The sequence below is a fragment of the Henckelia pumila genome, unplaced genomic scaffold, assembly GCF_033568475.1.
Source record: "Henckelia pumila isolate YLH828 unplaced genomic scaffold, ASM3356847v2 CTG_298:::fragment_3, whole genome shotgun sequence".
NCBI lineage: Eukaryota > Viridiplantae > Streptophyta > Magnoliopsida > Lamiales > Gesneriaceae > Henckelia > Henckelia pumila.
Genome location: NW_027331797.1, coordinates 807239 through 831564, shown reverse-complemented (window position 1 = coordinate 831564; position 24326 = coordinate 807239). Strand labels below are relative to the sequence as shown.

Genomic DNA, 24326 nt, shown 5'->3' with positions numbered 1-24326 from the left:
TCATAATTTTTGAGACAGAAAAATCGAAACCCTTCTCTCTCAAAGAATTTTCGGCCGTCCCCTTCCTGCTCTGCCCGAGAAAATTCCGGTCTGTGATTTTGAATCGCAGTAAGGAATAACGAATCAAATTCGTGTATTCTCTTCGCAGAAAACTTCTGATAGATTTTCTAGTGCAATCTATCAGAGGGATTAAACCTCTGTTCGTGGACCTGATTGAAGGCGTTCATCGGTTCCAGGGAGAGACAACAAGAGCAGAATTGTTCTGTTGGTGTCCATTAATCTCGTTGCGAGATTTGAGGTAAAATTTATTTAATTGTTATTTAAATTTTACACACACATTAATTCAATCGTTGTATGGTTGATACCCACACCATGGAAACGTTCCATGAAAAATTTTTAAACTTCCGCTGCACCGGGTATCAATCGTAATTGGTCTGGGAACTCGCCAGTTTTCCAACAGGATTATTCGGTCAGAGTTTCTAGGCGTGAATATCTTGTTGTTGAGAGCACACGCATTTTGTGGAAAATTCAATGCAAAAATGATTCTTCCACCGTCAGATGTCGTTGGGGTTTTCGCGCATCTTTCAAGGAGAAAACAGGTTATTGGAAAATAACCAGATATGGTGGGCCTCATACATGTATATCAACCAACGTCGGCATAGATCATCACAACTTGAATAGTGATATGGTTGCACATACACTATTGGGAATTGTACGATGTGATCCTTCGTACGAGATTAAATATATAATAGAGAGTGTGAAAGATAAATATGGATATCAAATCTCGTATACGAAGGCGTGGCGGAGTCTGAAACGTGCAGTGGAAATTGTTTATGGAACTTGGAAGAGCTCTGTTCAATTACTGCCAAAATATATGCGTGTTCTTTGCAAATACAATATTGGAACAATTGTCGACTGGAAGCATCTCAGAAACAATGAAGAAATAAAAACATTGAACTATTGTTTTTGGGCATTCAAGCCGTGTACTAATGGATTTCCACACTGTCGAAAAATCATTAGTGTCGACGGTACACATTTGTACACAAAGTACAAACACAAAATGTTTATCGCTGTCACTCTCGATGCTAACAATCAAGTTCTACCATTCGCTTTTGCAATTGTCGATGAAGAAACGTCTGATTCCTGGAAGTGGTTTTTGGAAAATGTTGGACGGCATGTTGTATGTGGCAAAAATGGTGTGTGTCTAATATCTGATAGGCACAAGGGAATCGTGCGAGCCGTTGAAGATCTACCCTATTTCAAACCTCCACAAGGTGTGCATCGTTTTTGTTTGCGGCACGTGTGCTCAAATTTTAATTCCAGGTTCAAAGATGTGCATTTGAAAGATTTGTGCTGGGAAGCAGGTAGTCAACATCAAATTTGTAAATTTGATGCAACAATGGAGGCAATTAAGAACAAAAATATTTTGGCACACAGATATTTGGATGGAATATCAAAGGAAAAATGGAGTATGGCCCATGACGGAGGTTGGCGTCGTGGAGTGATGACGACCAACATGTTCGAGTGCTTAAACAGTGTGTTAAAGGGAGCTCGTAGACTGCCTATATCTGCAATAGTACACTTGACCCTTCTGAGATGTGTCCAATACTTCATTGAACGTGTGACAAAAGGTCAACGTATGGTTCAAGAAAATCAATTGTGGTCGGATTATGCACGGCGAAAGTATGAGGAATAGGCAAAAGAAATCTAGTGAACATCGTGTTGTTAAATATGATGTACGATCACAAACTGCTCAGGTTGCAACCGGAGGAAGGCCAAGTCGCGGCCAACACATGCAAGTGGTGAGAATATCAACAACAGATTGTTCATGTGGTAAATGGACAATTTTCGGCATCCCGTGTTCTCATGCTATTTGCACCGCTAAATGGCACTCGTTAGATCCCACGACACTTGTGCAGTCATGGTACAATATATCGGAGTACCTCGCAACGTATGAAGGAAGATTTGAACCTCTTGCAGATGAAAGATATTGGGATCGTCCTACCTTTGAGTTGCAACACAACCCAGTTAGACGTGAAAGAAGAAGAGCAGGTAGGGATACAACGACTCGACTAAGAAACGAGATGGACATGCCGATAGCGAGAGAGAGACAACAACGAAGAACTAACAGGTATAAACTTTGAAAATTTAATTTGTTCCTAAAAATATGTCTTGTAATATATTTTAATTTGTATATGTTTTTTTTTTCAGGAGTATCAGATGAACGTGGACAATTGATTGATTGACGAAAAATGTATAACAAATAAATGTTTGTTGGTAGCATATGCGTTTTTATAATTGTGTCATATAATGTATGCATTGAATAAGATATGTATTTGATATTGGTTAAATGCATTGATCTATTACACTAATAGCATTTTTCTTCATATTTGTTTTAATCAACTTAATAGAGTATTTAAAATAATTGTGGTGTAATAAAAAAAAATCATACGGAAAGGAAAAAAAATCACATGCATAACTAATTATCAATTACTATAACACAAAAAAAAATATTATTATTGTTCATGACAATTGCAGTTATACAAATGACCACCGGTACCACAAGCAGGTGGTCTACGTCTACGTTGTCCTCTACGCACAACAGGAGCATCAACAATTTCTTCACTCCTCTCTTGTTGCTCATCTGAATAACTAGGGAATATTACAGGTGATGGAACGTTTCTTTCAGGAGCCAGAATATTGCGTTGACCAGTATTAAGAAGATCTGTAAAACTTTGGATATTTTCACAAAATGGAGTATGATAACCGGCATCAACATATGAACCAGATGGTCCTGCACCGTAAAATCCACCGAATGGTCCGGTATTGTACAACCCACTAGATGGCCCTGCGTTGTCGAACCCACCAGATGGACCCGCGTTGTAGAACCCACCAGATGGACCCGCGTTGTAGAACTCACCAGATGGACGAGGAGGAACAAACCCTGATGATGACTGCTGCGAATCAGAGGATGACACACTAAAATTTTGTGGAATATTACTGTGTCTGCCAATATCTAAATTCGGTTGATATGGCCTAAAACCAAGCCCAGTTACTGAAGGCGATATAAATCGTACAGTAATGTGATCATACCATGGAAAGTAATCATCATCGACTTCGCTAGATCTTCTGTAACGTTCTCCTCGGGAAACATTACTCAATTTTCCATTCCAAAGAATAATTGCATCTTTATGATACTCTCTCCAATCTGTGTTGCGATGACCTGTTCTATTAACATTGTGTAGGTTATCGTTGTCAAGTGCAGGCCTAGGAATAGATTGCCGCATTTTGAACTGCCTCAAAACCCGATCAGGACGATGCATCTCCACAATATCAAAACAAATCAGAGGACAAACACATCTCCAGATTCTATTATCGTACGTACTAATGATCGCTTTAACATCAACATCTTTCTTGTTGTAAACTATCCAATTAAACTGCATAATAATAATAATAAAATCATTTTTAATTAATAAATAGAAATTAATATAATTGCTGAAAAATTTCAATAATCCAATAACACACCTCGGCATTAGTCATACGATCGAAGCAATCCCTTATAATTCTAACAGTGTGCGTTGGTGAATGAGTGTAACTAAACACATTTGACCACCTACAATAAAAAAAGATTATTAAAATTATTACAAAATGAATTTGTAATTTATAAAAAGCTAATATTTTTCAAATATTACCGTGCACCATAAGGAGCATATGGAATATCTTCCTCGAATTCATTTTGAGGCACAGTCAGAGATAATCCATTTATATCAGGATTAACAAATGTAATCCTTCTCCATGCCCATACCTGCCATCAGTAACAAATTAAATTATAAATTATTATAATGTGATATTAGATGCACTTAAAAATTTATACCTGTAGGATAAATAGAGGCCCGGATATTATAGCTTTTCTTATCCGTGTTGCATTGCATAACTCACGATATAGGAATGCTAGAACTGCACTTCCCCAACTATAAGATCTGATGCGTTCAATATCCCAAAGTAGTTGCAAAAAAATCAATTTAACAGATCCTCCTTGATAATCTGGAACCATGATTCCTCCAATAATCATTAATGCTACACAACGGGTATATTTTACGACATCTATTTCTGGACTATTATCATCGATATGTGCAGCCATGCAATGCTCATATAAAGCGGTCATCGATAAGTGACCACCTTTGAAATGCGACGTCAGTGGCGTAAATTCTAATAAATCCAAACATATATGCTGTCACTCTTCAACTTTGCGTGAAACATCTATACCAATTACAGGCTCACCATCAATAGGTAGACCCCAAATAATGGAAATATCCTGTAAAGTGATGGTTGCTTCACCACATCTAAAATGAAAGATATGTGTTTCACGTCGCCATCGTTCAACCAAAGCAGTAATTAAATGATTATCATATTGCCGAGATCCACACAACAAAACACCATAAAACCCCATATTATTTAAATATGCAATCACACGACTGTGCAGACCATGCTCATTAAATAACTGCCAAATCAAATTATCGGATCGTTTGACTCGAACTATGTCATCAATTGTTATTGTGAAAACTTCTGACGACATATGTGTGGCTTGTAAATATAGCACACTGGAATCTATTGGCCCTTGATTTGTTGTCATCCTGACAAATATACTAACAATTATATAATGCAAACCAATAAACACATATTATAAAATTACATGGTTTACAAAACATAAAAATAAAATAAAATAAAATATAATAAATTTTAATATATGCATATAACAATTTATGTCTATATATTGCACATTTTTAATATAATAACGATAACAATAAATTATATATATATATATATAAATAATATATATATATATATACATACATATATTATATATATATATACGTACATATATTATATATATACATATATTATATATATATATATACATACGTAATATTATATAGTATATCAATAATACAATAATATCACCACATGCATATATATCTAATATAATAACAACCACAATAATAAAGTTTATATATATATTTTTTAGTATTTTAATATATATATATATATATATATATATATAATTCTATATTTATATATATTATAAGATTAAAATAATAATAATAACAACACTTAACGTAACATAACTATTTTTATTATTAATACATTTAATTTTTATTATATTAATATAATATATTTAATTAAAAAAATAAGAAATTTGAAATATATACTAAAACAGATTATTAAAATAAACTCAAAAAATCAAAATAATGCTTAAAAAAATTCTGAAAAATAATTCATACCTTCAAATGGTTTTTTTAGTACCTGCGACCAACAATTAAACATATTTCAATTATAGTAACTCAATTAAACCAAAACACCCAAATTAAAAAATCATAATCTCGAATTTACCTTAATTTTGAAATAGAGCTCCAACCAACCAAAATATCTTCTTGCTAGTTTGAACAACGATAGGCGGTGATGGAAGATGTGAAAATGCTCTGCCTGTGGTCGGACGATGTTTTCAATACGGCGAAGAAAACTCAAAAAATTGGTGTAAAAAAAAACCTCTCGTTGTAAGGATTCCGAAACTACTCTCGGATTTGTAATTGGAGGAATGATTCTGGAGAAATCTAATGTTAAAGAAACAAAAAATTGAAGGAGAGAAGAAGGAGAGAAAAGCCGATGATTTCTGCAGAAAAATCAAACTCTCCGTAATGAATAATTGAGCATAATAATGGAGAGGCTGCTGCGTGGCGTGGGGTTGTGCCACGCACGCAGCATCCGCTCCAAATGTTGGCGGATGGTGCCACGTGTACTGAGTATCCGCTGTCAAATTTGGAATTTTACGGTATTTGTAAAATTTTTTTAATTTTACATTATTTTTGAAATTTATTATTTAATTTACACTAAAAATAAAAAAAACCCAAATATGAACTCTGTGAGCATGGAGAGTCTGCCTACCTCGATCTCGAGGCAGACAGCCAATGTTCGAACGTTACTGATAAGTGGGCACAATTATCATTCATTTTCAATTCTGACTATTTGAAAACAGGAAATTGTGATTTCCACAACGTGACTTATGCGTCACTTTCGAATCCGAGTGAGTTTTTAATATTTTTCTCCGTAAATAATCCTTTCAGTCGTGTTTCTATTGAATTTTTTTTTTTTAAATAATAGGCATCCCTGGATGCCTCATCCAAGCACGGAGGCCGAGAAGCAAAACCAACCTACTAAAAACGTGTTTAGAGATTCTTGGAGCAGTCGGCACAGTGTTTACAATTATTGTGTCAGTAATCTTGTTGTGGCGCAAGTGTTGCCGTGGGCGTGGGAAAGACGACAGCATAATGCCACCGCCGGAACAAATGACAGAGTTGGAAATGGGATTTTGATTTAATTTTATATTAATACACGTGTCCCTTTCTTTTACTACTCTCTTCTTTTCTTTTTTGTTGTTGTTAAGTTGTTGTTACTATTTTATTATTATTATTTGTTCTTCTTGTTGTTGTTAATTTCTTTGCACAATGGTAAGTTGAACTCATCCCTATTTGTCTAGTGCTACCTGTCGATGGTCCATCTTCAAGTACCTCACAAGCAAGAAAAAAATAAAATAAAAATTAAGAAATAAACAAATGCAGGAAAAAAAAAATTGTCTAGTCTCAAACAAATAATCTATCCTAATATTAACTAAACAGTCCCCGGCAACGGCGCCAAAAACTTGACCGGCTAAATCGGTGTGATAAATATCTACTGGCAAGCGCACCAGGTCAAGTAATAGTAAAGTGACAAAGAAGTCTAAGTATCGATCCCACAGGGACTGTAGTCAATTCTCAAGAATTAATTATTTTATTTAATCTAGACAAAATCATAAAAGGGAGATTTACTTAAATTAATTAACCTAGAAATAAGAAATAAGCTGAAAGATAAATTTAAATAAAATAGACAACCAAGACACACGTAGGTACCAAACAAATCATGTAACATGTAGTCGATTCAAGACTCGGATTTAATCTTAATTCACGGGAATTTTCCTAATTTGTTGAAAAGACTATTTCTAGAACAATCAAACCTATTCAAATTTTACGGATTAATCTTTCGTAATTCTAATCAAATTTGAATGCATGAATAACTGTGAAAATTCAGTTTACACCCAAAACGCATAATGAAACCGAATTCTATTTCTAGTCAGTTTTACACTATGTTGAATATCGAAGTGATCAAAATCGAAACCTCCTATATCGACTTGGAATCAATTAACATGCAAGCAAATAACTGGCCAAGAAATTCGCAAGACAAATATAAATTCGATAATCAATAAAATAAAATCAAGTCTGAAAATCTCAAATAAACAAATCAAGTTTTCTACATGAATTTGTTCGGCCCAATCACGCCGTTTTGGTTGAAAATAAACTACTCAATAATTGAAACTAGAATTAAACAAGATTTAAAAGAAAAAAAGAAAAGAGAAAGTGCAGAAATCTATTCTCTTCTCTAGTCCAAAAATACCTGATGAATCCCCTGGTGTGCATCTTTTACCTCCTATTTATACATTCTAAAAAGCCCAAGAAAGAAAGCCCGAAAAATAAGAGATTTTAATTCTGAAAATTCTAATTTTTTCCTGATCCCGATGTCTCGCTCGAACGAGCATGTTTCTGCCCGAAGAAATAATTCACAGCACAGACATCATGCGCGATTGCGCTTCTTCATCTCCCAACAGCGCAACTTAAGCGCTAAACTCTTCTCCTCCAGCGCAATTGCGCTTCTTTCATGCGCAATTCCTGATTTCTTTCAATCATGCGCGATTGCGCTTCTTCCTTGCTCTTTAGCGCATCACCATGCGCTGTTCACATCCTCCATTGCGTGTTTGTGCCTTTGTTGTGCTAAACTCTTGTGCAAACGCGCTATAACTTCACTTATCAGCGCATGCTTCAACCTGCTCCGTGCGATAATTTTGAAAAATTCATATCTTAAGTTCTAGCCGTCGGATCGAGCTGAAATTTAAACATCAGCTTTAAAACATCTTGATTGTATTCTGATCGGTAGAGATTGGATTTGGATCTTTCTAAAATTAAATATGAATTTTTGACCAAAACTGCTCCGTAATTTTACTCTTCAAAAATATATTTTCCTACAAAAATCAACCGGGAGAGTGAAATACACACATGTACTAAAACACATAAAAACACATAAAAACAATATGAATGCACACAAAAATATACATAAAAATATCACAAACTAATGCATACAAAATGCACTTATCAATCTCGACTTTAGATTTGTTGTTTCTTTTTTAGATTGGGATCCATCTTAGTTTTTTTTGATCAAGTTTTTTGTTTATTTTGTTACTGAATATGATTTGGGAGATATTTTTATTTGTAAGGTTTGTATCCTTTCGATGGAGCCTTGGAGGATTGCTTTTGTTTATAGTTGTTGTTCCTGGCTAGATGTGTTCGCTGCACTACAAACATGTTAAACCTGAATTTCAGAAACATATCAATCAGTTTCATTGTTAATCTAATGCTTAAAATAAACTCATCCAGTGATGGTTTTTACTTAGTTTCCGCATTTAGTCTATACTCATCTTCACAATCAAAACAGCCTAGAAACCTGGCTTTGATACTAGTTGTTGTGATTTTGATCAGTGAAGCAGAACCTTTGTTTGAACTCTTATGAGTTGTTATTTCTTATTGTGCTTAAATTGATATGATCTTTGGTGGTTTTTTAGTTTGATCAAGTATACAAGTGAACATAAAAATGAATTTTCTGGCATCATATAGTCACTAGAGGTACTGCAACTCTTGCTAGCTATAGTCAAATTCTGATTCTATTTTTGCCTACATCTCTATCATTATTTGCTTGTTTGAATTTGTTTACTAAAGCACTTGGCAATTCATGAACATGTAGGAGGTGGAAGTTCCCAAATATTTTGGTATTTGCCGCTTCTAGCTCACACGGTATGCTGTTACATGGAGTAAGTAATTATAGTAAAAGATGCTGCCATCAATAATTAATTATGTGTTAGCAGTAACTTTGAAATCACATGATCATATGTTTAGGAAATATATAAACAGTAGTTGTTTTCAAGTAATAGGAATTGCGTGTTAATTCATTCGAAAACAATGTAAGACAAGCAAAATGCCAAGACACGTCTTTGATTATTCTTCTCACCTAAGCTCTTTTGAGGGAAATTTTTTTTGTTTAAGCCAAAGAATTAACTCCGCGTAGCTTGCTATAGAAGGAATATAGTAGAAAATCCATGAAAGTTGTTTTTGTTTTTTAATTTTTTAAAATTAAATTCATGAAGGTTTGGCTCTTGAATCATGTCAACTTCCCTCTGTTCCCATTGAAATTGACGTTGTAGTATGAGGTCCAATGTTGTGGCCTCAAGATTCATTTTCAAGTGTTCCAATTCTCTCCTTTTTCCTTATCTTTGTGGCTCTGAACTTGTAGAAATTTCAGGTTGTGCTTCTATGTGGAAGAGAGAGAGCGACCGGTTTAAGAGTTGAAACGTTTGTGAGGGGGCCAATGCGATGGAGGAGGATGAAGAAAATGAGGTAATCTCCACACATGAACAATCACGATGTTCAAACTCATTGAATTCAACATCCAATAAAAGGAAGAAAGCGAAAAAAGATGATTTGGTTGAGGCCACATCTTTTCAAGAGTTCGTGGCTAGTAAGAAGGAAGAAAGACCAAATGGTATTGAAATACACGAGGTTGTCTATAGCATAACTGGACTTACGGGTGCCGAAAGATTTAAGGCGGTCCAAAATATATTTTATTTTATTTTGAGTTGGATATGATTACTGTGTTATCACAATACTTATTTTAATTTCAAAATATATATTGATGTGTGTTAATATAATTTTTTTGATTAATATATGTTCCTAAAATTATAATTTTTTTTGATTAATATATGTTCCTAAAATTTGATTTTATTGTAGAGTTATTGTAGAAAAATATTTTTTTATGTTACTAGTATTATGAAAAAGAAATTGAAGTTTAAGGGGGGTGTATTCAATCCGGAGAATTAATGACTTTTATGGATTTTAAAAGTCTAGTGGTATTCAATCATGACTTTTATAAACTCTATAGAAGTTTTGTGGTATTCAAAATAAACTTTTTTAGAGTTTTAAAAGTCAAGTGGTATTCAACCTTGACTTTTAAAAACTCTATAAAAGTCTAGTGTTATTCAAAATGTCAATGAACTTTTAATAACTCCATGAAAATCATGGACATACAAACATTAATGCTTAAGGTACAACTATATTTTGTAAAAAAATGTCTTTGGTCTAACCCAAAGATTTGGATGGATTTCTAAACTTATAAACTCATAATTTATATCTTTTTATCACATTTTCTCACTCTTCACTATCTCACCCCTCTCTATCTCACTCTTTCCTATATATGTATTTTTTCGTTCTTCTACAAAAATCAAAAGAAAAAATATTATTTAAAAATTTAAAATTTTCCAAATATTTTGTGCTTTTTAATATATGATTTATATCATTGTTATTATAATATTTAATGATAATAATATATGATTCAATAAATTATAATATGATTTAATTCAAATATTTGAATAGCGGATAACAGACATGATAAAAAAACAAATAAATTTTTATGATATAATTGATAAAATAATTTATAAGTTATCATATGTTTTTTTTAAAAAATAATTTTACACAATCACAAAGTTTTTAGTTTATAATTTTGTTAAAATAATATATATATATATATATATATATATATATATTTAAAATAAATGAAATCCATTTTCATCAATAAATTAAAAAAATATTTCAAATAAATTTAGGAAAAATTATTTTTTTGTCCTGTATGTTTATCATTTTGCGATTTCAGTCCTTTATATTTTCATATTTTAATTTTAGTCCGTTATCTTTATTTTTTTTTTTGACAATTTTAGTCTTTTTTTTACGTGACATTAATTCAATGCTGATGTGGAGCTGAAGTGTACAGTGCCACATAAGCATTTTTGAATAAAAAGACCGAAATTGCCAAAAATAAAACATGCAAGACTAACTGAAATTTGAAAACATAGAGAACCAAAATCGCAAACCGCTGTCTTAATTTTTTCAGCAATTTTAATCCTTTTTCGACGTGGCGCTGACGTGACACAAATTCAGTCCTGATGTGGAGCTGACATGTACAGTGACACGTAAGCATTTTTGAATAAAAAGGATCGAAATTGCCAAAAATAGAACATAAATGACTAAAACTGAAACGTGAAAATATAGAGAACTAAAATCGCAAAGTGTCAAACATGCATGACTAAATTTGCAATTTTCCCATAAAGTTATTATTTATGTCAAACAATTATTACTTCAAAGAAAAAAAATATATTTAAGATACAAATTCATGTAATTGTATGAAAAGTTTACAAATATCTATAAAAGTCCTGCAAAAGTCTACAAAGAATCCATGAAAATCTGTTTGTAAACCCATGAGATTCTATAAAAGTCAATAAAAATCCATCAACTCCACAAAAGTCTATCATTTTAAAAAGTCACTAAAAGTCATTAAAACTCTGGATTGAATACACCCGCCTAATATTATAATAATTTATATATTTGTTTTTTAGAAAAACATAAATATTTTGTTTAAAGTTTATTTATGTAAATTTTGTATTTAATCCAATTAAAATAAATAAAGTTTAAATTTATATTATTTTAAATTGAACATGGTTATTTTGTTATCATAATACTAATTTTAATTTCAAAATATATAAAGAAATACAGAATAATATATTAGACTTTTCTATTATTTGAAATTCATAAATATTTTAGCCAAGCAACATCTTTTTAATCAATGGATTTAAAATTCAACTTTAAAATTTTATATTATTCCAAGCAAGAGATTTTTTTTTTTAAAAAAAAACTCATTCAAATCAATGGATTTTCAAATCCATTTATTTGAAATTCACTCTCAAATCCAAGTAACTCCATCCAAGCACAACCTAAAGGACCTGAGAAATATCAATTCCTCTAACATGCTCCCAGAACTCTTTTTCACCAAAAATATGTCTCCATATGTTGCCAAAAATAATCCGGAAAACCAAACGAGGAAAAAAGTATAACAATGAAGAAGAGGATTCCATATTATGACTTAATAGGGACCACTAACTCAGTAGCATTGCGTTGTAAATGTTCATGCCTTCTCTCCCAAAACCATGCCGAGCATAACCATAAATTTGGCATTCCATGAAATCAGATTTCTATTATGAAATATGTTAAACACTTTCCAAGAATCATCGAGTCTCCCACACTTTGCATACATTTCAACGAGAAAAATTCCAGACTTAATTTTGGTAACTCTTATCATATTTTGAGACGAAATCCTCTGCTACAGTTGGTGCTACAAATCCTCTGCTACACTTGGTGCTACAAACCGTGCTACACTAGGTGAATCGAATATTTTATCAATGATTAATTATATTTGTTCATCCATGTTGTTTAATGAATTTAATTTTTAATAATTTGTGCAAACGGGATTGTTTTTAGCAAAGTGTAGCACAGTTTGTAGCACCAAGTGTAGCTGAGGATTTCGTCCCAAACAGCATACATGAGAAAGAGAAACCATCTTCGGACTCGACTCAGGCAATTGAACAGATTTCAAACAAGTATTTTGCTCGGTGACTGCAAATGGATCCTCAAGAGAACCTTGTAATGTCCATACCAAGAAACATAAGGGCCATCTGGAGGTTGGTTAAAGTGCTTCCCTGTAAGATTCTCTCACCTCAACAAATCACTCCATTGCCAAAGGATAGTTGCTGCACCGCACAGAACACTGGGAGCACTATCTGAACTTGCTAATAAGATATTTTAATTGCTCATTCTCAGTCAATGTAAGATTCCATCAAAATATGTGTCACCTGATATTAGAAAAACGTGTGTTGGTGTAGGATTCTGGGAAACCCATGACATAAAAGATCCACAAGAAGAGACCTATCAGCACTATATTTGCCACCTAGGAGAATGAGGAAAATTTACATAAGAACGCATCTTTAAGAATCATGAACAATCGAATATATTATAACTATAAATTAAAGCTCCTACTTATCAGAGAAAACTACCGGTTATGTTTTCTGGAAGAAAACCCTCCCACCTCACCCATAGAAAAACCCATAAAAAAAATCAATAGTCATCATAGCACAAGAAGACTCGACATATTCCCTTTTGCAAATTAATAAGTAAAAAAACTTCAATTTCTGAAACTTCAAGTTGAAAGGAAAACCTTGAAACGAACAAATTTGAACATAGCCATTTGCATTCGCATAACATAGCCATTCGCGTTCGCATTAACAAAAAATGAATAAATTTGAAAGGACAGATGCACCACAATATCAAAAAAGGATTGGGAAGCTACCACACAAACATGAACACACAGACACACTCAAACAATACGTATAGATACATAAAGAGATAAAGTGATGTACTTTTCGCAAGTGCCCTTCCTGAACTTGTCAGCTTGAAAAGTCTTAGCACCTCTATCATAGCAAGCTTTGGTATAATTGGGATCCGATTTCCACTTCCATTGATGTTTCAAACACTAAAAAGACAACAAAGAGAATAACATTAATAATATCACGGTTCCAGGCTAACAGATGCAAAGAACAAAACTTGAGCAAGGAAATAAAACCCGCAACGTACCAGTCTTTCCGAATTCAAATACCAAGGAGCCGAAGACCTATACTATGGAATATGGGGGTTGATTTCCTTCCCATCTTCATCCACCTCGGCAGGGGCAAGCCCTGCTTTACACGCCTCTTCTAACTCAAGTTGTTTTCTGTGATCCTCTCTCGACTTTAGCGAGGCTGCAATTCGGAAAAAAAAAATTTACATGAGAACTCATCCATCTGACATAAACATATATTTTTTCACTCGAAATCAAGGATACGGTCAAATTGAGTGAATTCGAGGGAAATAAATTACTTGAAGCAGTACTCATGGCGTCGTTATCTCACCAATCGATCGAATTGAGACAGAACGTGTGAGACCCTGTCCCATGTGGGAAAAAAAAAGGAAAGATTTAAAATCTATTTAAAATGGGCTACAATGAACTTCTATAGCAACTTGGGTTAATCATTTTCGTAAAGCGAGGACGGATACGAAGTATTTGCTATAGGGGCCCATTGTATGCAGTCGCGCAGGCGCGGGCCTGGTCCCGGGGCATGACAGAATGTATGTTTAGTTACAATTCATCAAGTACCTGGATTCTGACTTACTCTTTGGGATTCTAGAAAAATGCGTTGCCGAGGATTTGATCGATGATTTTGGAGACGTCGTCGAGGGCAATGCTGATGACTACGCCGCATGTGAGTTTAATTTTGACGGTGGTGGTCAATGGGCCGTTGTTGTAACGTGCCATGGTTCGTCCCACGTCGCTCTCGAAAGGGCTGCCTTGTATGTTTATAACCTCTTGGGTACCCTCCCCTTAATAGCTGTTAATCACCTTTCAACAGCACGCACGCAACAACAGAGAAGATAGCGAGCCGAGAGTTTAACTCTCTATCTTTAAGACAAATTTGCCTGCCTAGGTGCTTACGGGTTGATCAAAGTGTCTCCCAAGATAGAACGTTATTTATCAACTTCGATTAGTAGCACTACAAAATCGAAGCACTATGAACACTTCAAAGTGTTAACAAAACTCAGATGTATGAGTGAAAGAGAAGGAAGAGAGAATCAGAAATTAGCGAGTTGGAATGAATGCATATGGCGTCTATTTATAGACGTTGGAAAGCTGCCTCGGACGGTTGCACCCCTTCGATGCATGCAAGAGATGCACCTGTTCAGCCGAAAGGACGCACTGTTTCGGACCAAAAGTCGTGCCCGATCATACGTTGCACTTATTCGGAAGCAAAATAAAATATTTAATTAATTTTTGTCCAAAAAAGTTATATTTATGTCAAAGCCAGCCCAGCCCACGCCCACGCCCACGGCCGTGCCGAGCCGGCCGGACGGACGACGGCGGCGGTGCGCGCGCGCGTGTCTAATGGTTCGAACCTAGCCTAGACTAGGTCCGCTCCCTTTAACAAACATGGGTACCCCTTGGGGCCCCAACCCATTGTCTAAAATTTGACATTATATAGTGCAATTTATTCCCACATTTTATCAATGTGGGACAATGAGCATAAAGCCTCATTCACCATCCATTTGTCCATAACAAATTTTCCAACAATCCCCCACATGAATGTGATTTATGCGAATATGTATGCATATGCTAAAACAGAGTTTCTTACGAAAATTATTGTATGGGGAGAGGTAGCTTGCGGCTTTGAACCTTCCTTAGTGAAATACTATCGGATTTACTAGGCTGCCTAGTGAACGTGATGTCTTGAACTATTCAACCGTTGATGTAAACCTAGACAACAGTATTCACACAATAATTTTTCTCACACTTTATTTGTTCTCATGGTTTTGTCCGTTTTGGCCCTGGATAACATCTTGGATTCTTAAGTGTTTCGTTTGAAGCGGTCCGTCTTCACACTTAAATAGGTGACCTCCTAGTATATAAGTATCCTGTCATACTCTATTTCTTAAAGAAATATAGGAATCATTAAAAGTTTGTTAAAACTTAACCTCACTACTTGCACAGGTTGCACTTTTATCCTAGGAATGAGAATAGAACAAAGTTCTAAGTGCATGCGAACATTCATAACTTGATTTTCCCATTGAACCAAGATTTTGGGATCTCCAATCTACAAGGTTGGGTTTCCGCTATGAATATCCTTTAATTTTTTAGGTTTTAATCTCATTCCTCTTGATAAGCAGTTTACTTGATCTCTCCCTAAACCTTTTGTTAACGGATCCGCTAAGTTATCTTTTGATTTTACATAATCTACTGCGATAACTCCATTTGAGATCAACTGCCTAATGGTATTATGTCTTCGACGTATGTGTCTTGACTTACCATTATACATACTACTTTGTGCCCTACCTATAGCCGACTGACTATCGCAATGTATCATTATTGTTGGCACTGGTTTCGTCCAACACGAAATATCTTCTAGGAAATTACGAAGCCATTCCGCTTCTTCTCCCGCTTTGTCTAGAGCTATGAATTCCGATTCCATAGTTGAACGAGCTATACAAGTTTGTTTAGAGGATTTCCACGACACAGCTCCTCCACCGATGGTGAACACATATCCACTTGTGGACTTAGAGTCTTTTGTGTCGGATATCCAATTTGCATCACATTATCCATCTAGTACGGAAGGATATGTGGTATAATGTAATCCATAGTCCATTGAGTACTTTAAGTATTTAAATACTCTTTCTAACGCTTTCCAATGATCATGACTAGGATTACTTGTAAACCTACTCAATTTATTTATTGAGTATGCAATATCAGGACGAATACAATTTGTAATATACATTAGACTCCCAATTATCCTTGCATATTGCTGTTGAGATACGGGTTCACCTCGATTTTTGGATAAATGTAAACTTAAATCCACAGGTGATCTGAACGGCGTAACATCATACGCGTTGAATTTCCGAAGTACTTTCTCAATATAATGAGATTGTGTTAGGATAATTCCTTCAGTCGCTTTTACTATCTTAATTCCTAAGATAATGTCTGCTTCTCCCATATCTTTCATATCAAAATGTTTTGTCAACATTTTCTTAGTTTTCATGATGATATCATGATTACTACCCATTATAAGCATGTCGTCTACATATAGACAAATAATTACATATGAGTCATGTGTGCCTTTTATATAAACACATTTATCACACTCATTAATCTTAAATCCATTTGACATCATTGTTTTGTCAAATTTTTCATGTCATTGTTTAGGAGCTTGTTTTAGCCCATACAATGATTTAATGAGTCGACACACTTTTCTTTCTTGACCGGGAGCAATGAATCCTTCGGGTTGTGCCATATATATTTCTTCCTCTAACTCACCATTTAAAAATGCTGTTTTTACATCCATTTGATGAATTTTGAGATTATTTAAAGCAGCAATTTCTATAAGTACTCGAATAGACGTTATTCTCGTAACAGGGAAATATGTGTCGAAGAAATCCAACCCTTCTTTTTGTCTAAATCCTTTGGCCACTAACCTTGCTTTGTATTTTTCCACTGTTCCATCAGCTTTGTATTTCCTTTTTAAGATCCATTTGCATCCTAACGGTTTGCTTCCCGGTGGAAGATCTACTAACTCCCAAGTATGATTTTGCATGATGGAATCTATTTCGCTTTTTATGGCCTTTTTCCAAAGTAGAGCGTCAGGACTAGATAACGCTTCGCTTAAGGTCCTTGGATCATTTTCTATAGCATAACTAAGAAAATCAGGACCAAAAGTTTTAGCTATCTTAGCTCTCTTACTACGCCTTGGTTTTTCACTTTCATGAGTTTCCTCATTAGTGGATTCATGAACTCTTTTGAAAGAGCTCTTTTCTTTTCCTTCTTTACAAGGAAAGACGTTTTCAAAAAATGCAGCATTCCTTGATTCAATAATCGTATTTTCATGTATATCAGGAATCACTGACTTGTGCACTAGGAATCTATATGCACTACTGTTGTTTGCATATCCAATGAAGATGCAATCTACAGTCTTAGGTTCAATCTTTACTTGTTTTGGCTTCGGTATTTTTACTTTCGCCAAACACCCCCACACTTTCAAGTATTTGTATGAGGGCTTATGTCCTTTCCAAAATTCATAAGGAGTTTCATCCTTCTTTTTATGTGGAATTTTGTTAAGAATATGATTTGTCGAAAGTATTGCTTCCCCCCACAAGTTTTGGGAAAGTCCAGAACTTATTAGCATGGCATTCATAATTTCTTTCAGAGTATGGTTTTTTCTTTCCGCAATGCCATTAGATTGTGGTGAATAAGGAGCAGTTGTTTGATGAATAATACCAGATTCATTGCAAAATTCTTCAAACGGAGCAACATATTCACCTCCTCTATCACTACAAATTTTCTTGATTCTTTTGCCTAATTGATTTTCAACTTCATTTTTATAGGTCTTAAATGCTTCAAGAGCTTCATCTTTTCTTCTTAAAAGAAACACATAACAGAATCTTGTGCAATCATCTATAAATGTAATAAAGTACTTTTTCCCACCTCTAGTTTGCACAAACTTTAAATCACAAACATCAGTGTGAATTAGTTCTAGAGGTATTGTACTTCTTTCCACTGTGTGAAAAGGTACTTTAGTTAATTTAGCTTCAACACATACTTCACATTTGTAGTTTGAATCAATCTTAGTCCTTGGAATAAGATTTAATTTTCCAAGTTTTCTCAAAGTGTTGAAGTTAACATGTCCTAATCTAGTATGCCATAAATTAGAACATTCAACCAAGTAATTCAAAGCATTAACTTTATTACTTTCAAGATCACGAAGTACAGTCATTACATTCATTTTGAACAGTCCCTTTTCTATATATCCTTTTCCTAGGAACTGTCCATTTTTCATGATTACAACTTTTCCAGCTTCAAAAACTATTCTAAATCCGGCCTTAACCAGCGTAGAACCGGATACAAGATTCTTCCGTTTGTCCGGAACATGAAGGACATCAATAAGAGTAAGCTCCTTTCCCGAAGTCATCTTGATCACCACTTTGCCTAAGCCAACGATCTTAGAAGTCGCATTGTTACCCATATAGAGCTCTCTTCCACTTATAGGAGTATACTTCGAGAATAACTCCTTGTCAGCACAGACATGTCGCGTCGCTCCAGTGTCGATATACCATTCTCTATGATGATCAACCATGTTAGCCTCGAAGACTACTGCTGACAGATCTATCTCAGACAAGTCAATAGGCACAGATTTGTGTTGGACAACATTTGCTCGATACTGATTGTCTTTCTTCGGTAAGCGACAATCCTTGGCCTTGTGGTTCGTCTTCCCACAGTTCCAGCATGTTCCTTTCCATTTCTTGTTCTTTCCTTGCTTCACATCTTTTTCAAAATGCTTTCTTTTCTTCATAGCGTTTGGCTCCACCAAATTTGCCTTCGCTTCCATCGGTATCTTACCAGCTTTGTTCTCCGACTTGCGATTGTATTCCTCAATTCGCAGCCTTACTATCAAGTCCTCGAGCCCCATTTCCTTGCATTTATGCTTCAAATAATTATTGAAATCTTTCCATAAAAGAGGAAGCTTCTCGATTATAGTAGCAACTTGGAAGGATTCACTGATCATCATCCCTTCAGCCATTATATCATGGAGGATGATTTGGAACTCTTGCACTTGGCTAATCACCGTCTTGGTATCAACTATTTTGAACTCAAGAAACTTTCCGACTACAAATTTCTTTGTGCCAGCATCCTCGGTCTTATACTTTTTCTCCAAGGATTCCCATAGTTCTTTAGCAGTCTTGGTTGCAGAGTATACGCTGTACAACGTATTATCCAACCCATTCAGTATATAGTTCCGGCACAAGAAGTCACTATGAGACCATGCATCGAATGCAGACCTTGCTTGTGTGTCAGCATTTGGTGCCAGAACAGCAACCACTTCCTTCAAAAACCTTGCCAGATGAAGTGTCATGAGGTAAAACAACATCTTTTGTTGCCATGTTTTGAAGTCAGTACCGGAGAACTTCTCAGGTTTCTCGGCATGCGCATTGGAAACAGCAGGGGCCGTGACAACCGGTGGCGGCGGCGTAACAGGGGGCGGTGGTGGGGGCGTAACAGAGGGCGGCGTGACTTTGGCAGAAGGATCAGTAGCCATCATACGAAATTTGTCTTAAACTTGTTAATCACCTTTCAACAGCACGCACGCAGCAACAGAGAAGATAGCGAGCCGAGAGTTTAACTCTCTATCTTTAAGACAAATTTGCCCGCCTAGGTGCTTACGGGTTGATCAAAGTGTCTCCCAAGATAGAACGCTATTTATCATCTTGCACTACAAAATCGAAGCACTATGAACACTTCAAAGTGTTAACGAAACTCAGATGTATGAGTGCAAGAGAAGGAAGAGAGAATCAGAAATTAGCGAGTTGGAATGAATGCATATGGCGTCTATTTATAGACGTTGGAAAGCTGCCTCGGAAGCAAAATAAAATATTTAATTAATTTTTGTCCAAAAAAGTTATATTTATGTCAAAGCCAGCCCAGCCCACGCCCGTGACCGAGCCGGCCGGTCGAACGGACGGCGGCGGTGACGCGCGCGCGTATGGCTAATGGTTCGAACCTAGCCTAGACTAGGTCCGTTCCCTTTAACAAACATGGGTACCCCTTGGGGCCCCAACCCATTGTCTAAACTTTGACATTATATAGTGCAATTTATTCCCACATTTTATCAATGTGGGACAATGAGCATAAAGCCTCATTCACCATCCATTTGTCCATAACAAATTTTCCAACAATAGCTAGGTTTTGGGGGTGAGTTCTACCCAAAAGGTTGTTACTCTGGTATGTCGTTCCTCCGCGATGACCCTTGTTGCGTCGGTTCTGAAAGGGGATGGATTGTAACGTGCCATGGTTCGTCCCACATCCCTCTCGAAAAGGCGGCCTTGTGTATTTATAACCTCTTGGGCACCTCCCCTTAGCTAGCTTTTGGGGGTGATGGGAAATTCTCTTGTTGAATTAACGGAGTTGTAACTTCGATTCGAAATGGGTTGAGAATTTCTCTCGAGACGTGGAGTCTCCGTTCAATTTTAAAAGTAGATTGTTAGACAAAAAGGTTGGGCTGGATTAAAATTTGGCGGGTAGGGACAATGGATCTGGGTCAAAGATCCGTCACACGGAAGAAGATTTGTAAGACGGTCTCCAAGTGTTTGTCTTATATGATTTTGATGAAGTATAAAGATATTTATATCAAATATATCGTGAGATTTTTTTTTAAAAAAAATTATCATTAGATTTTGATAAATTTAATTTTTGTATTGATTTTTTTGTGTTATAATAATTGTTGTATAAATATTGTTGTAACTATAGTGTGACTCAGTGATATAAATTTCCCGTGCCTAAGAAAGACCTAATGAATCCTAAAGATAATTGTGACTTGAAAATTTTTGGTTTGATAATATTCTATTATTCTCATTATAGTTAAATAATTTATATATATTACGTCAAAAATAAATTCAATAATATAACTAAATCTTTGACTATATCTCAATTAATTAATTGGAAATATTTCGATCATAAGACTAATTGGGTTTTATTCTTCCACTATATATATATATATATATTTATTGTTAGTATAGACATTGTTTGATTTGATGTATTATTAATCTATGTATAACTTATCTCAATCAATTTCGCCTTATTTTCGGCATATTATTTATTTATTTATTAATTAATAAATTTACATCAATTAAATAAAATAAATTATAATTTATCCATCAAATCAAATAATGTAATAACTATTTTTTCTTATTTATTTTTAATTTACATTATATTACTTATCTATGGATTACTTATCCTATCACTCAAACCAAACGGTGCCATATATATATATTTTTATTGTTAGTATAGGATATATTATCATCCAACGGATATATATTAACAATTATGTGACTAGCAAGCTGCAAAAAGTTTTTATACATTTCTATGAATTTTTGGATGATGTATATTCGATTCAAGAAATCATAATTGAACTATAACAACTTACTCGTACTAACTGGGCATTGCATCTCCGTGCTACTATCACGAAAAAAATTGAAACAAGAAACAAATAGATATTTTGCTTTGCCTTTTGTTTGTCCGACTTTGTTGGTATTGCGATTTAGTTATATAGTTGGGAAATTTTCGAAAAATAAACAATATTATATTTCAATGAATATGGTATTAATTTATTTTAACCATATATGAATACGTTTATAATATTATAATAACTATTTTGTAAATAGTTTAAAAATTTATTACTAGATGATTATTATATATCAAAAAGAATTTTCCTTATTTAAGAAGTTTCCCCAAAAAATTCTTTCGAGAAATCTGGATCTTCTTCTTCCTCTGGCTCCGGTTGAGTGGTTCGTTTTGGGAATAAAGAGAAGTGCGATCATTGTGAGAATAATCATCCAACGGACAAATGCCGCAGAGCTTCTGGAGCATGCTTTCGTTGTGGAGAGGTTGGTCATCTTCGGAGGGATTGTCCACTAACTGGGGGAGGCGGTTTTGGTTCTGGTTCAGGATTGGGATCTCAGACTACAGTTCAGCAGAGATCGCAGGGATAGTCTGATGAAGGTTCTCATTTGAGGCCGCGGGCGTCTACCCAGGTGTTTGCCTTGAGGCATGATCAGGCAGTGGAGGAGAATGAGAAGGTCATCGCAGGTACATTTTTGTTATATGGCATACCTGCTCTTGTACTGATTGACACTGGTGCATCTCATTCCTTCATTTCTGTACGTTTTGTTAAGAAGCATAAGTTGTCATACATTGCACTAGACGTAGTGATTTCTGTTTTTACTCCGACGGATCTATCTGCGTTGGCTAAGCGTCTAGTGATGAGTTGCCCTTTAGAGTTTGAAGGGAACGTTCTGGTGTCGAATCTCATGGTTCTGGCTATGAAAGATTTTGATTGCATTCTAGGGATTGATGTATTGACTACCTATCGAGCTTCAGTGGACTGCTATCAGAGGTTGGTACACTTTCATCCGGTTGGTGGTGATAGCTGGTTTTTCTATGGTGAGGGAGCGCAACCTTCGATGTCGTTAGTATCAGCTTTGAGAGCATGTCGAGCTCTAGAGTCTGGCGGGGAAGGCTACCTCATCTATGCAGTTGATTTGTCTGCTGAGAGCGTTGGTATATAGAGTATTCCAATTGTGAATGAATTCCCAGATGTATTTCCAGATGAGATTCCGGGTTTTTCACCTTTTAGGGAAGTTGAGTTTGACATAGAGTTGAGGTATTTCTCGAGCACCGTATTGTCTGGCTCCGTCAGAGATGCGAGAGTTGAAAAATCAGTTGCAGGATCTTTTGGATAAGGGGTACATTCGTCCTAGTGTATCTCCTTGGGGAGCTCCTGTTCTTTTTGTGAAGAAAAAGGATGAGTCTATGCGATAATTGTGATCAGGTAAGATCAAAATATATGATCATTAGGAAATTAAAACATTTTTTCCTCATCATATTGTTTCCAACTATATAATCTAATATAATAAGTCAACATACAATGCAGAAAAATAATGACATAATCAGCTATCACAAAGAAAGCCACAAGATTTTGGTCAAGTTAGATCATAATGTCAAAAACTATGAAGACAATATTTCGATGATTGTTGAGAGCATCCAAAAACCACGTTAAAAAAAGAGATCATTAATCAAAGGAAAGACAAAGTGTGACGTCAGCGAAGGATCAAACATATCCGCCACAACTTCAAAGATAAACATTCCCGACAAAAGTGAATCAAGTCACACTGCAATGGACATACAAGATGATGAGATTCTTGGAGAATATACAAAACGCATCAAGACACGTGTTGCACGTAACAAAAAAAAATGCTTCAAAAAAGGGAGGAAAATAAAAACGTTAACAGATTGTCCTATCAAAACTTGATTATCTGCTTTTATAAGGACTTTGTTTCGCTTGTTCATGATTACTACCTCTTTTTTTGGACAGAAATGGACATTAATGGCCTAATTCCTTTCTTATGAAATATATTAGATATCTCACACAATTAGATTGTTTTGCTCAACCAATTTCATAAAACATTTCTTCAAATATCTTAGTTCTAACATCATCACTATGTGTGTCCGCGTGCAACGCACGTGCCTCCTTCCTAGTTAAGATAAAATAAAGGACTTAATATAGAAATCAATTTTTTTTAAAAAAACTTGATCAGCTAGAACAGTACGTCCAATTGAAAGAAATGGGCAATTCAAGAAAGTAGGTCCAGCTGATGAAAATGATCAACTTGGACAAGAAGACTCGTTATTACATTGGCTTGGCTTGGCTTGGCTTGGGCTGATTAGGACAGTGACCTACCAACGAACTAGACCTGGCCACGGGCCGGTTCCGGTCCGGTTTCGGGTTGGTATTTTACCAACCCTTAACCGGCCCACCCTTGGCCGGTTCCGGTCCGGGTTGGTGAACCGGCGGTTCCGGTCCGGGTCAGGGTCCCGTTAACCGTCGTTTCCGGGTCCGGGTCAACCTTTGCTTTTTTAAAAAAATAATAATTTTTTTTAAAATTTTTTTACAATTAAACTTTTAAAAACTCTATCAAATATTTCATTATCTCAATAAAAAATATATAAATTTATTAAATAAAAATATATACATTTAAACTTTTAACATCTTCTAATATTATATTTATTCAATAAAAAATATATGACATTTCAACTTTCAACATTTTATATTAAAAACTATGTCTATCTCAATAAAAAAATATATTATATTTATTAAATAAAAAATATATTACATTTCTTATATT

The 24326-nt window shown here is 34.9% G+C and overlaps 1 protein-coding gene and 1 long non-coding RNA gene across 2 annotated transcripts; one reads left to right on the top strand and one right to left on the bottom strand.

The window, feature by feature from the left end:
- Positions 1 to 685: 685 nt before the first annotated feature.
- On the top strand, positions 686 to 1696 carry LOC140870969 (uncharacterized). The gene has a single exon (XM_073273395.1). The coding sequence runs from the start codon at positions 686 to 688 to the stop codon at positions 1694 to 1696; it is 1011 nt and encodes a 336-aa protein (XP_073129496.1).
- A 10502-nt stretch (positions 1697 to 12198) lies between these two features.
- LOC140871029 (uncharacterized) lies at positions 12199 to 13869 on the bottom strand. Its single transcript, XR_012147588.1, has 3 exons — positions 13650 to 13869; positions 13436 to 13548; positions 12199 to 12966 (listed from the first exon to the last, which is right to left on the bottom strand). It is a non-coding gene; the product is annotated as an uncharacterized lncRNA (long non-coding RNA).
- Between the last annotated feature and the right edge of the window lie 10457 nt (positions 13870 to 24326).

Coding starts and splice junctions, on each gene's coding strand:
- LOC140870969 (XM_073273395.1), top strand. CDS start 686: ATGGTTGCACATACACTATTGGGAATTGTACGATGTGATCCTTCGTAC.